The 14485-nt window shown below is 31.1% G+C and overlaps 1 protein-coding gene across 1 annotated transcript; it reads left to right on the forward strand.

Annotated features, from left to right (window-relative positions):
* The first annotated feature begins 6218 nt into the window (after window positions 1–6218).
* LOC130944224 (uncharacterized) lies at window positions 6219–8766 on the forward strand. The gene is made up of 2 exons (XM_057872439.1): window positions 6219–7249; window positions 7472–8766. The coding sequence occupies exons 1-2, from the start codon at window positions 6476–6478 to the stop codon at window positions 7625–7627; spliced, it is 930 nt and encodes a 309-aa protein (XP_057728422.1). The 5' UTR covers window positions 6219–6475; the 3' UTR covers window positions 7628–8766.
* The last annotated feature ends 5719 nt before the right edge of the window (window positions 8767–14485 follow it).

A 14485-nucleotide genomic window follows, 5' to 3' on the forward strand; every position in this document is an offset into this window, starting at 1 on the left:
ACAACCACTTTCGTTCTACATGCAACCGAGCTTGAGCGTGTATCTCTTAGATTCCCCAACAGAATCTTCGTGGTATAAGCTAGATAGATGGCGGCATTTATGAGGATCCGGAAAGTCTCACCTTGTCTGTGGTATTCCGAGTAGGATCCTGGGAATCCGGAAAGTCTAACCTTGTCTGTGGTATTCCGAGTAGGATTCCGGTAATGAATGACTGTGACGTGCTTCAAACTTGCAAGTGCTGGGCGTTAGTGACAGATGCAAAAGAATCAAGGGATTCTATTCCAGTAGGCGCGGGAACCAACCAGTGATTAGCCGTACTGTGACAGAGTGCGTGAGCATTAGTTTTCACTGCGAGGATGGGATGTAGCCATCAACCATGGGTGATGCCTCCAGACGATTAGCCGTGCGATTGACAACCGCATAGGATCATTTTCCCGAGAGGATTGAAAGTAGCCACCGCTGATGGTGAACCCCTATACAAAGCTTGCCATGGAAAGGAGTAAGAAGGATTGAGTAGAAGCAGTGGGAAAGCAGGCGTCCTTGGGCCATACAGCATCTCTATATGCTTATCTGAAATTACCACCAATGAATCTGCATAAGTATTCTATCCCTTTTATTATTTCCTTTTATTATTAATTTTCGAAACCCATAACCTTTTAATCTGCCTAACTGAGATTTACAAGGTGACCATAGCTTGCTTCATACCAACAATCTCTGTGGGATTGACCCTTACTCACGTAAGGTTTATTACTTGGACGACCCAGTACACTTGCTGGTTAGTTGAACGGAGTTGTGAATTTAACCAGTGCCATTAGAAGCCTTCATCTCAAAATAGTTAGAACATGGATCACAATTTCGTCCATCAGAACTGCCGGCGAAGATAGAAAGATAGAGTTAGGATGAGAGGAGAGGAAAACTTCCTACGACAGTGACGACAAGAAGAATGAATCGAAGAGGGCCGAATCGCCGAACAAAACTTCCACACACGGCGATAGGAGGAATGAATCGAGGAAAGCCGAACTATCAAACAGAGCTTCCACACGTGACGCGGCACCCACGGTCTGTCCCAGAGGAGAAGAGTTCGATGATGACTTTGAAGAGGGACGGTAGCTGCAGGCTGCATTCGAACTTCCAAAGAGGTTTGAGGGCTAGGATTCTTCAAAGTTCAGAGAGAAAGAGAGGTTGGTTCGATTTTTAGAACTATAACTAAAAGTTTCATTAGTTTTTTTAATTTAACTAATAGAAATGCTAATGGGACATTAGAATTTATTGTTTTTGGTTATCATTTAGCCATCAACTTAATTTTTTTAGTCTAATAATCGAACAACATATTTTATTCTATACTCTTAAATATTAATAATTAGCTAATAACCAATAATAATAAATTGTGATAATTTTCTAACGTTTCTCTTTAACTAATATCTCCTCAAAGCACATATTAAAATTTCCAACTAAAAAAGCGTTTTTAAAAAGATTCAAAGTTTAATTTTTAATATATTTATTGTATATTTATTAAATAAATTTAATAATGTGTCCTTTAACTAAATCCTATTTTATATAGTTGTTAATTGTTGACTCTCTTCTAATTATGAAGTTAGAATTTCCCACAACTATTTCTAATGACTAGTTCCCACCAAGACCACAATATAGTAGTATGTCCGTGTGCAATGACAGTTTTTTTAAATTTCTTTTTCTCTTTCTAATAAACAATTAGGCGATCGATCGTGTTCTCTTATCTTATCGCACACATGTGGTCGGTGAACCGGCGCGGGGGGGGGGGGGGGGGGGGGGGGGGGGGGTTGTGGGGTGGGTTCATTAATTGGTGAAGACCAAAGCTGAAATGCTGCCGATACCAACACGCTCACGAGTTGGATCTTTTAATCCGTTAATTGTGTTAATAATATATTGTACTTTAATAATAATACATTAATTCTAGTATTAATGATTCACCAAAAGAAATAAATACTAATAAAAGGCTTCTGGTTGGTTTATAAACCGAGTTAATATGATACTTTTCATTTTAAATGAATTGTCGGTATTCTTTTTTATTTTTTAAAAATTTAAAAAGTAATTAATTATTTTTTACCTATTATACCTTCTATTATTAAATAAAATTAATTAATGTAAAGAGAAATAATAACATGAATATTTTGTCTTTTATTTTATTATTTATATTTTTTTATAAAATTTAATAATTATTTTAGTAGTTATACACAATTAAAAAGAGATGGTTAATTTAAAATAGAGTGAGTATGATATTTTATATTGTGTCATCTACTTTAATTATTCAAACAAAAATATAGTACATTATTAAATGAATTTAGTCAATATATATCTTAAAAATACATGTTAAAATTATTATTTGTTAAAAAATTCTAAATCTTTTATTTTAATAAATACATTAAATATATACTAAATTTTATATTTTTTATGATATTTTTTAAATTATAATTTTAACATTTTGCTATACAATAAATATTAGTTAAACCCAAATAATATTTATTCCATCTTGTATTTATCAAAATTATACACATTCTTTTTATATCACAAAACTCAATATTTAAGTAACAGCTAAAACTAATCATATTAACTTACTTTATAAATTATTAGAGCACTTATTTTTTCTTTTAAAATACATATCAATTAACCCAAAGTTATTTACCCATTAGTTTTTGCGTTTATTATCCAACGTTCAACCATTAATTCTAATAATTTAATAATTCCTTTTTATCAATTCTACCTTTTATACATGTTATTATTTTATTTATAAAATTTTTATTATTCTTTTTATATGAGGTCTCTTTATTTATTATTTATTATTTTTATCTTTTGTTAATTTTTATTTGGTTTGACATTATACACTTTTATTATTGTAATTCTTATGTATTATATTTATTATTATATTTTTATACTACTATAATTTATTGATTTCATCAGATAAAATAATTAAATAAAAAGTTAACATAAATAATAATAAAAAATTATAACATATTAAAAAAATATTATATAAAAAATATACCAAGAAATATCAAAAAAATTAAAAATAAATAAAAAATAATATTATAATTTAATAATATATTTTTTTAATAATTATTTATATAAAAATAATTTTAATTAATATTATCTAATTAATATTTATTTTATCAAAACTAATTTTAGTATACAATTTTTAAATAAAAATTATATTGATACAAATTTATTTTTATTTAAAATTAATTTTATAAAATTACTTATATTCAAATTTTAATTTGACAAATCTCAGCTCAAATATATAACATAAATAATAAAATAGTAAATACTGATATTTTGATAAAAAATAATGTTATACATATAAATTTTTTTATTAGCTAAATTTAATTAAATTAATCTAATGCAACAAAAATTAATTATAATTAATATTATTATAAATTTTATTATTTAATTTAGTTAGATTTAATTTATAGAGGAACCTGTATATATAATATTACTCTTTTGGTATTCCTAAGGTCTAACTAGTAACTAGTAACTAGGCACCGAATTTGATGGTTTCAGAACGTTTGGATCATTAAATAGTCTTATAACAAAACGTATTTTTTTAATTTTTCAATAACTGCTAAATAGTCCGTTTATAATTTTAATTACAAATTAACCTCATATATTTTATTTAATTATAAAAATTATTTTTAATTTTATAAATTATTGTTTTATCATTCATATATTATGTTTATTAATAATAAAAAACAAAAACAATAACGAATTAGATCTTCTATTGATCGTAATAACTTTTTGACAATTCCAATCTATTAAAAGTTTATCTTTGATCCATTACATCCGTTGAGAATTTTGAAATCGTGTTTCTTAGAAAATCAATTGATTGAATTTCAGGTTTCCATAACTCAATCGATTCAAAATTTATAAAAATGATATGAAAATCGAGAACGGCGCGATTCAAAATTCAAGCGATTGGATTATCCTACCAATTGATTGAATGTAGAAAAAAACTTATTTACGTCATATTTCAATCGATTGAATTTGAATATACTATTAGTCACGGATAAAATTCAATAAATTGTATTATCGTACCAATCGATTAAACTTTCATATATTATTTTAATAGCGGCGTTCAATCGATTGGATAATATAAACAATCGATTGAATTATAAAAAACTCATATTTTAGTCATAATTTAATCGATTGGGTAATATGACCAATCGATTGATTTTTGCGAAAATTATACTCTCTTACAACTTTTAATCATATGTTGTGATACATAAAATTGGGGTCGTACAAATGAACTTTTTTATTGGGGAAAATTTAAATCCATTAAGGTCAAGTGTTAGTGTTTATTAAAAGTATGAATTGCATGAAAGTTGACCAATTTCCAGTACTTGGGGAATTCAAAAACTATACCATTCACTTTCAAGAAAAAGACTCCACCGTCGTGAGAGAAATGGCCGTTCTGCACATTACCAGAGGAATCACACGAAATTGAGAGTTCCTGAATTGGATTGAAGTGTGATTACGGACTCCGCCATAGTACATTTACTTCCTGCTTGAAATTCAATAGATTGAGTAATGGAAATCTGAAATTTAATAGATTATTTTATTAATTCAATTGATTGATTTGTTAAGTAACACGATTTTAAAATTTTTGACGGAGGTAACGAATTAAAGATAAAATTTTAATCAAATTGTCAAAAAATTATTACGATTAGTAGAAGATTTAATTTGTTATTATTTTTATTTTTTATTATTATTAAACATAATAAATGAATAATAAAATAATAATTTATAAAATAAAAAATAATTTTTATAATTAAATAAAATATATAGAATTAATTTATAATTAAAATTAGAAACAGGTTCTTTAGCAGTTATTAAAAAATTTAAAAAATATATTTTATCATAAATTCATTTAATGGTCGAAACTTTCTAACAATCAAATCCTAATCCTTTACCTAGTAACTATTCTAAGCTAACATTATGCAAGGTACATTCTCAGACGTATGATTAAGGTCTACGGTCACGAAACCTCCTACACCCACGCTTGCACTCTTCCCGGCGCTGATCGTATCAAACAGACAAACACCACCGAACTAGCCTTGGGAAATTATTTATTGTGTATGTTATTATTTCTATTCATAGAAATTTATAATATTAATAAATTTATACATAAATAAATAAAATTAATTTTATATTTTAAAATATAAAATATAAAATATTTTCATTTTTATTTTTATTTATAAAAATTTAAAATATTAACAAATTTATACATAAATAAAATTAATACTTGAATAATTTTTATCACACAAAAATTAATTTTTATAAATATAAAACTAATTTTATTTATTTATGATTAAATTTATAAAATTATTAAATTTCATAACTAAAAATAATAATTTATTTTTTAAAAAATATTTCAAATTTTTTATAATATAAATTTAATTATTTAGTTAATCTTTATACGTTTATCAAATTTACAATTAGATTTTTATACTTTTTTTAATTGAATTCTTATCTTATTTTTAATTTTGTATTTAGGTTTTTGTCGGTGTAAAAAATATAGAGTTAACGAAATATTTTTCTACAAATTAAAAATATCTACAATTAAAAAATTAATTGAATATTTGATTATATTTTTTTAAAAGAATATTCTATTCAATTTAATATTTTTGACACAAAAATAATTTAATTATAGAATTAAAAATAATATAAAAATTTAATTAAAAAATAAATAAAATTTTTAATTATAAATTCAATAAAATTATAGAAACAAATAGAATAATTAAATTTATATTTTTTTAATAGAGTGTTTATTAATAAAATTTGTAAATGAAAATTAACCAGATGTTAATAATAAATCAGTTTTATTAGCAATATTAACAAAAACAAATTTTATACGATAAATTTATTTCCAATGCACTCATAGTTTTATTATTTATTAACTTTATATATTTATATAATATTTTAAATAGTATGTTTAAAAATTAATTATTTTAATTAAATTTATTTAACCTTTTATATTAATAATGTATAAAATTAAATTTTTGATGAATTTAAAAATATACTATTTAAACGCTCTATTAATGGATTGTATTCTATTGGATTATTTTTCAAATTTATGCGCAATAAATATTAAAATCAATAATTAACAATTAAGACTAATAAATAAATGAGTAGCAATTGAGCTTAATTAATAAATGCAGTAATTTCAACCGTCTACAGTTATTACACATCATCAAACATAGCGACCACCACCACACCACCCCCTATTTTGTTTTCTTCATTCATCCCTTTCAACTTCCTTCTTCCCCCACTCTCACTTTACAAACCTTTCCTTCTCTCTCTATACATTTATATCTATCTATGACTCTATGTACCTTACTATCTGAAACCTGAATATCTTTCTTATTTACTTTATATATACATATATATTTCTTAATATAAATAAAAAAGAAGGGTAACATCGTCACTTCATATTCTTTTCCTTACAAACATGGCGCACCGCCCCACTCAGCGGCGGAATCCGGCGGCGCCTCTACAATACAATCCCTCATCATCCACCGTTACCGCTCCGGCAAAGGCAAAGCACACCACCACCGCCACCGCCGGCTCCGCCGCCGTCCCCTTTCCGTACCCGAAACCAAATCCAGATCTCATAGCACAACTATCTAGACCTAATAACCATTCTTCTTTCATGGCGAAACAGTTCTCAAGCCTAAACTTGGGTCCAAACACTCACAAAACCAAACAACACGCTCTCTCACACGCAAAATCCATGACATCATCTTGCATAGTTGATTCCTCCTCCAAGCTATCGCTTCTCAAACCGAACACCGCCTCCAGTAACAATAAACTTGCACCGAAGGTTGAAAAAGAGGGTGCTAAGAGAAGTTCATTGGAGAAGAAGCCACAGAAATCGAAACTTCACGGTTTGTTGGCGATGAAGAACGAGAACGAGAAGAGAAAGAAGAAGAGTTCTGTGGTTGAAAAGTCAAAGAATCCTGTAGAAGAAGAAGAAGAAGAAGGACACGGTGATGGTGATAAGAGAAGAAGCTGCGTGGTTTCTTCGGTGAGTAGCGGAAGAAGGAGGTCCATGTGTGGACCCTCAGAAGCTGAATTAGGAGATGTATTTGCGATCAACGGTGTAAAATTGGTGTCAGCTGATATGCCACCGTTCATGCAGATCCACGCCGTTGATTGTGCCAGAAAGACTCTTGATAGCATGGAAAAGTTCACATCCAAGACCCTAGCACTCTCCCTCAAAAAGGTGCATATTATTTAATTTAATTTGAGTTCAATTCTGACGGTAATAACATATTTTGTGCAATCTTTATTTTAGATCACTATTAATATGTTAATATTATTTTTGTTGATATGAAATTACTTAATTAAATACAATACACGTGTAATTCTCTTTTATGCTAAGAATGTTAAGAATGCCGAGAATTATTTTGGTCAATGAAATGAAGCGGTTGAAAATGTTGAGCAGGAATTTGATGGGGTGTATGGGCCAGCATGGCACTGTATAGTGGGGACTAGTTTTGGGTCATATGTAACACATTCAGTTGGAGGGTTCCTATATTTCTCAATGGATCAGAAATTGTACATCCTCTTGTTTAAGACCGCTGTTCAAAAGGTTAACTGAAAGAAGCTGCAACACACAGAAGAATTTTTGCTGATGCAATGCAACATCTTCTTGGAAAGGAAAAAAGGTTAGATAGAGTAGCAGGATTCTCTTTTTGTACATTGCTTTTTCTTCAAAGATATATCATAGATTATTACTCTCATGTCTTGTTTCTGTCTAATTCTGATGAGGCCTGAAAATGTTAATGAATTCATTGTGCGTAACTAATTAATGTGGTTGATAGGAGAAATCAATTTTACAATTACTTGCATAGTGCCACAACCAAACTGTTGTATATCTATCTAGTTGAATTTTTTAAAAACGAAATCAAATTTGATTGCATATTTCTCTTCATCCTTTCTTCATTTTTCATTCAAATGTTTATGTTTGTGTTGAGCACTTGAGCATATTATTGTTTAGTGAGTCATAGGGGAACACGTGATGTTGACTAATCACGTTGAATACTTGAGTTGGTCGGCCCCAATTTTTGCTAGGGAGAAATTATCACCTTCATAAATCAAACATTAATAATTAAACACGAATGTTAAAAGAGAAAATTAGCACCTCATAGATAACGATTTGGCCAATCAGAAAAGGATTGGTGTGTGGGAGGAATATAATATTGCAATTTATTAATTTCCTAGTGATGAAAGGTCGTATGGGGTGTGATCATTTTTGTCTAGTTAGTAATCTTCTTACGTCTCTCTCACACACACTCCTTCAATGCAAAAATCATGAAATTTTCAAATGGATTTGGGGTCCATCCATATGCCACATATCTAGAATTTATTGAGGTTGTAACAGAACAGAAATAACCACTTTAATAAATAAGCACTCTACCTTACCCCCCTCCCCCCATTTCTGGTGAAAACCATACTCCCCATTTTAAAGTATAGTGAAATATTATTAAAATGAAAAAAAAATGTTCCCAAAACATTTGTTAACATTCAAATAAAATAAAAGGCAGGAATATAGTGAATGCAAGAACAGAACAATTGAAAATTCCATCACGGATCCGGATAACTAGGAACATGTTGCAACAGTGGGGTTTGGCACTCGTTTTCCACTTCATTTAGTAATTAATTAATTGATGTCTCAAAAGCGAAATCTGTAAAGGCATACGTAACAAGGAATATTTTATATGATTTAGCTAACATGTATATAGAAGACATAAATTAAGATTGTTAGAAGACATAAGTTAAGATTGTTAGTATTAGAAAATTTTAAATAATTTATTTTAATAAATATATAATAAATATATTGAAAATTTAAGTTTTGTATTCTTTTCAAAAAAATTTTGATTGATAATTTTATCATGCGTCTTAAAAATCTAGATTAGCTAAACCCTACTTTATAATTTGTTTCTGAAATAAAATGTGTATAGTTGAATTGTATCCAATTACAAAAGTGAAATTAGCTCCAAGTAAAAATAAGAGTAATTGGGCACTGATCAGAGAGAAGGAGGTTTCACTTTTCCTATTTGTAAGTGGGACAATTTGCTCAAAATTTTAAGACTTTCTTATACCTGGATCAACCTTCAACACTCGGTTAACCATCTCTTTCTACTTAACCGCGCTTCTCATGTATTTTCGGTATATAAATATTGACACTTCCTGAAGTTAGGTGTAACACATATTGGGCTCCTTATACGAAATATGCTCATTTTCCTTATGAACTTCTTTTATTTGGCAAAATTCCTTTTGGACTTTCAGTTGCGGTTTGGGCTACACCATTTTTTGATTATTTTTCAAAAACTTCTTAGTTAATTCATTAATTTGTTTAAATAAATATTTTGGATTTGAATCTCACTTTATATATCTAATAATTTATTGACTAATAACAAACTTTTAAATATAATTTAAATCCACAACAAATTAATTCATAATATATTAGATTGAAAGAGGAAAATCACCAAGATTACTAGCACCACTTTATGCTTTTTGGGCAAGTATCTTTTGCAACAGCTCTTCACTTTTCCAAGTATATGAAGCTTTTATTTGATGTCACCTTCTTGACTTTAGCCAACCCTCTTTCTCCTTCTTGAACTAGTTTTGATGGATAACTCTTCAATCTTCTCACTTTCGACTGACACCTTTTTAAGATACACTAATGCTGCTTCTTCACTCTGCAGCTCGACTTCAACTGAGCTCCCATTCTCTAAGTTTTGAGAGCCCATCTTCGAATTTTACATCCTCTCCATCGCTAATATGATTCCACCCTTATATAGCATCTTTTTGCTTCTTCGTGAGGATCAATTTTGCTTCTCTTTTTGCTGATTTTTCTTTGTAGCTCTCTTATTTCTAGAAAAATTCGTAGTAATTCTTTTATCCTTCAGACGCTCTATATAGCACCAATTTTTACTCTTAATTTTCTTTTAGATTTTGGTTATTTGTACTTTTTATTTCGCTATTGTGACATTAGGACTTACTGCAACCTTACTCTTTTGGATTTTTTTACACCTAACAGATTCATTATGTAGAGTTTCATTTTTTGATAGTTTCTTCAAAGCCAAGTAGATATAAGAGAGCAAAAACAGATTCATCATCATACACATTGTGGGCTACTTCAACCTATTTTACTTCATTTCGGATAATTTGTTTACTTGGAACACCAACTAAATCCAATTAAATTTCTTATGTCACTTCATCCGTATACCTATCATCCTCTAAATATTTAGTATGAAATGAAAAAAATGAGAAAACAAAATAATATCTATCCTTTTTTTAACTAAAGGTAGATATTATTTTATTCCATAAAAAATAAATAGTGGTCCACACTTGGACAACAAGACATAAGAAATGGGAGTCTCCTAATCACGAGTGAACAATAATTGAAACAAACAAAATCACAAATATAAATTGCTTCTTAAATATTCTTATGTCATTTTTACCATACTGATTCTTGATTAAATCTATACATGATGGAGTTTATCTCACATCCTATAATTGAAAAGTGCACATTTGTCATTAGCAAAAGGTCTTGGCAGAACTAAAATACAAAGTGATTTACAAGTATATATTTCTTAATGGAAAAATAACTATTTGTTAACTTTATACCTATGAAAGATGAGTTTCGTACGTCAAAAATACTCAATCTCTAATTTTTTGTTGACTTTTTAATAAAATTCTAAAATTATTCCCACCCTTTATCTTCAACCTCAACTCTACACCATTTCTTCCTCCCTAAATCCCAAGGTAGAACTTACGCCAGTTTTGGATAGTGACAACAATGACTCGTTGAACTTGTGATAACTTATCTGAACCTCTAAATAACATAATCAGAATGAATACAATTGCAAAGAGGGATCGGAGAAGCAAAGAAGAAGAGAGGATGGGGGTTTAGCGTATGAGGGGCATTTTGATGTTGTAGTGATGAAGCAACTTTTTAGAATGCCTTGTATCTTTCGAGAGAATCACATTTGAAGAATTCAGCACGCAAATAGCTCTAAAAAAAAAAAGAAAGAAAGAAACTAAAAATATGAAAGAGAAGATTGGAGACAATAAAGATTGAATTTGAGAAGGGTATGTACTTGAAGGTGATATCTTCAAGATTTTCAGTTGATGTTCCAATGAGATAAAGGCCAGGTTTGACATTATTGTGCTGCGTCCGAAACTCCAAGTGGTCAACATGCTCCGTTTTTGATAAAGGAGACGTCACTGCCGTTGTTGTCCATAACTGCCATAGCTCGCAAGCTCCACCTTGAGATTTGGCCCAGAATCCTCATAAGACTGTGACAAATGCACCACCTCCACCTTCATCCTCCTTTCATATACCATAGACCGATCAACAAGCTAGATCTATGCTTGCAGCAGTATAGCCAGGAACACCTCTCACAGATCAGGCCTGGTACTTGGACGCTGGCGGATCACATCATTTGACTTTTGATGCAAATAATCTGATTGCAAGCTCAGAGTATGAAGGAAGAGATCAGGTGTTAACAAGTAATGGCCAAATTATAAACATAAATAACATTGGCAAAACCATACTATTTGCTAAGTCTAATTACCAGTGGAAGGAAACAAAACAAACACAAGTAGAATACAAATAAGGCAGGTAGCAAATATAGCAAGTAAGCATAATAATCACATAGGCAAACCCAATTAATGCACAATCAAACAAAGCACACATATGCATATGATGCATGTCTATCCTACTGGCCGTGAGCTCACGTGTCAATTACATCGCCAGAACCCAACACACTCGGTAGCTAACCCGGATATTATCTCTCTGATATGTCTCCAGACTCTTGCGATATAGTGCTCGTCACATTCTCAGGATATAGTGTCCGCCACACTTATGGGATATAGTGCCCGTCGCATTACACGATATAAAGTGTTTCCACACTCTTGGGATATAGCGTCCGCTACGCTCTTGGGATATAGTGTCCGTCACACTCATGGGATATAGTGCCCGACACACTTTCGAAGGTAAGGTGCTCCCAAACTCTCGGGATATAGCACCCACCACGCTCTCGGGATATGGTGCCCGTCACACTAATAGGATATAGTGCTCGACACACCTTACAACAGAGAGAAAACATATACATTCTCAACATCAATCATTCCTCAATCATGTCTCATAATCACATTCATTCCTAATTATTGCACAATCAATCATCAAAGCCATGGCATCACATATACGTCATATCTTCACACTTTTCATACATAATTCATCATTTTCCAAACTTACTTCACCTCCAAGTTACCTTTTTTTCCTAGCTTTATCTCATCACCAGGCATACCACTAAGATCTTGGGGCTAAAAGAGTAAAAATAGAGGTTTATAGGTTCAAAATTAGGTTTTAAAACACAAAACATTTATTTGCTGAAAATAGGAGCGTCGCGTACGCCAGCACCTTGCTCGTGTACACAAGGGCTTGTTTTACCTTGCTCGCGTACACAACGCCCTTAAAAACCTTTGCTCGTGTATGCATGCACCAGCCCGTGTACGTGAGACGCCCTACCCGAATGGAAGGGTCGCGTCACGTGTAGGTGTCGCGACAACAACACAACACAACTCTACACCCTTCAATCACCCATCATACCTCAATTTTAAACAATTCTAATACATGAACTTCACAATTATACCAACAAGATCATCAACAATTCATCATCTATGCATATTCATTATTATCAACTTGTCAATCATTATTAAGTCATCATTTAGCATTCTATTTCCGTTGCCAACATCAATCACCAAGACAATACTTAATCTATTTCAACAATTATCATCAAGTCTAATTACCATACTATTTGCTAAGTTTAATAAATAACATTGGCAAAATCATACTATTTGCTAAGTCTAATTACCACTACTTTAAACTGTTAAATCTACTACATGTGCCTTCCATCACCAAAAACCTCATTAGTATGGCTAAGTTTGCTCTTGACAATCACGTCTTCTTTGAGCTTCATCTATTTAATTGTTTTGTGAAATGTTAGGAGACCAAGAAAACTCTGTTAAAGGGGTCTCTTAGAGGAAAATTATACCACTTTGAGAATATTGGAGTGCTTGCAAAGACAGCACAATCAGATGCAGCATCCCACACATCCACATTGCACAGAGTTTGCAATCTCAGTCCTTTGAATTCAGGTCCTAGTCTTGTAATAATAGGCAGCACCAATAATGTAAACACTACTTGTAATGATAAGTCAGTGTATGATTTTAATATTTGGCATAAAAGGTTAGGCCACCCCTCTGCAAGAATTGTTAAAAGAGTCTTACAAAATTGTAATGTTGGATGCATAAATAAAACCAAATTTTTATCAAATGACTTACTGTGTAATGCTTGCTATCACGGTAAACTGTACAATTTATCCTTCTCAAATTCCCAAACAGTTTATGATCAACCTTTAGAACTAGTCTTCTCAGACATATAGGGTCCAGCACCTACTATTAATAGCTCAGGCTTTAGGTACTACAACATTTTTATTGATGTTAAGACTAGATACACTTGTCTATACCTCCTCCAAAACAAGAGTCAAGCTCTTCAGGCAAACTATTGGTAGATAATAAGACTGGTCATCGAATTAAAACTCTTCAAACGAACAATGGCAAGGAGTACAGCTCACAATCCTTCACACAATTTTTGATTGAACATGGGATTGCACATAAACTAAATTGTCTGTATATAAATTTGTAGAATGGAAAAGGAAAGAAAACATCGACATGTGACAGAAACTGCCCTAACACTTCTCTCACAAGACTCCATGCCTTTCAAGTTTTGGGATAAAGCTTGTCTCACTGCCACTTATCTCATTAACCTATTGCCATCTATCACTACACAGTATAAGTCACTATATGAGCTTTTGAACAATAGAATTTCAGATTATAGGTTCCTTAAGGTCTTTGGATGCTCATGCTTCCTTCAACTTTGACCCCTATCAATAGCATAAGTTTGATTTTAAGACCTACAAGTGTTTTTTTTTTTTGGGATACTCACCACATCACAAAGGATATAAATGCCTATGTCCCTCTAAAAAACTCTATGTCTCAAGACATGTAATTTTTTATGAGTCTGAATTCCCATATCAGTCATTGTTCTTTAGTCAAAAGCTGAACCCAAAGGCATCAATACCCCATATATCTCAACCCACAATACTGCCCATACCCTTAACAAAGTCCCTACATTACCCAACAAGCAACCAGAATGCCCTCCTGAAGCCTCACCAATCTCAACAACACCAATACCACGAACTAATTCACCAAATCCTGCCACAATCACAACTTGTCAAGAGAGCTAATCTCCCATCTCCCAATCAGAACCTCACAAATTATAATGACACCCTCTCATCCATATCTCCTACATCTGCATTACCAAATCTCACATAATTCAAGCCATCTTCAGTTGCTCAAGCTCTGTTTTCGCCACACTGGAAGG

This window comes from Arachis stenosperma, chromosome 1 (genome assembly GCF_014773155.1).
Source record: "Arachis stenosperma cultivar V10309 chromosome 1, arast.V10309.gnm1.PFL2, whole genome shotgun sequence".
In the NCBI taxonomy this organism is placed as follows: domain Eukaryota; kingdom Viridiplantae; phylum Streptophyta; class Magnoliopsida; order Fabales; family Fabaceae; genus Arachis; species Arachis stenosperma.

Excerpts from the sequence above, each read along its gene's own strand:
- LOC130944224 (XM_057872439.1), top strand. The coding sequence starts at position 6,476 with ATGGCGCACCGCCCCACTCAGCGGCGGAATCCGGCGGCGCCTCTACAA. Across the intron at positions 7,250-7,471 it reads TAGCACTCTCCCTCAAAAAG|GAATTTGATGGGGTGTATGG; the intron begins GTGCATATTATT and ends AATGTTGAGCAG.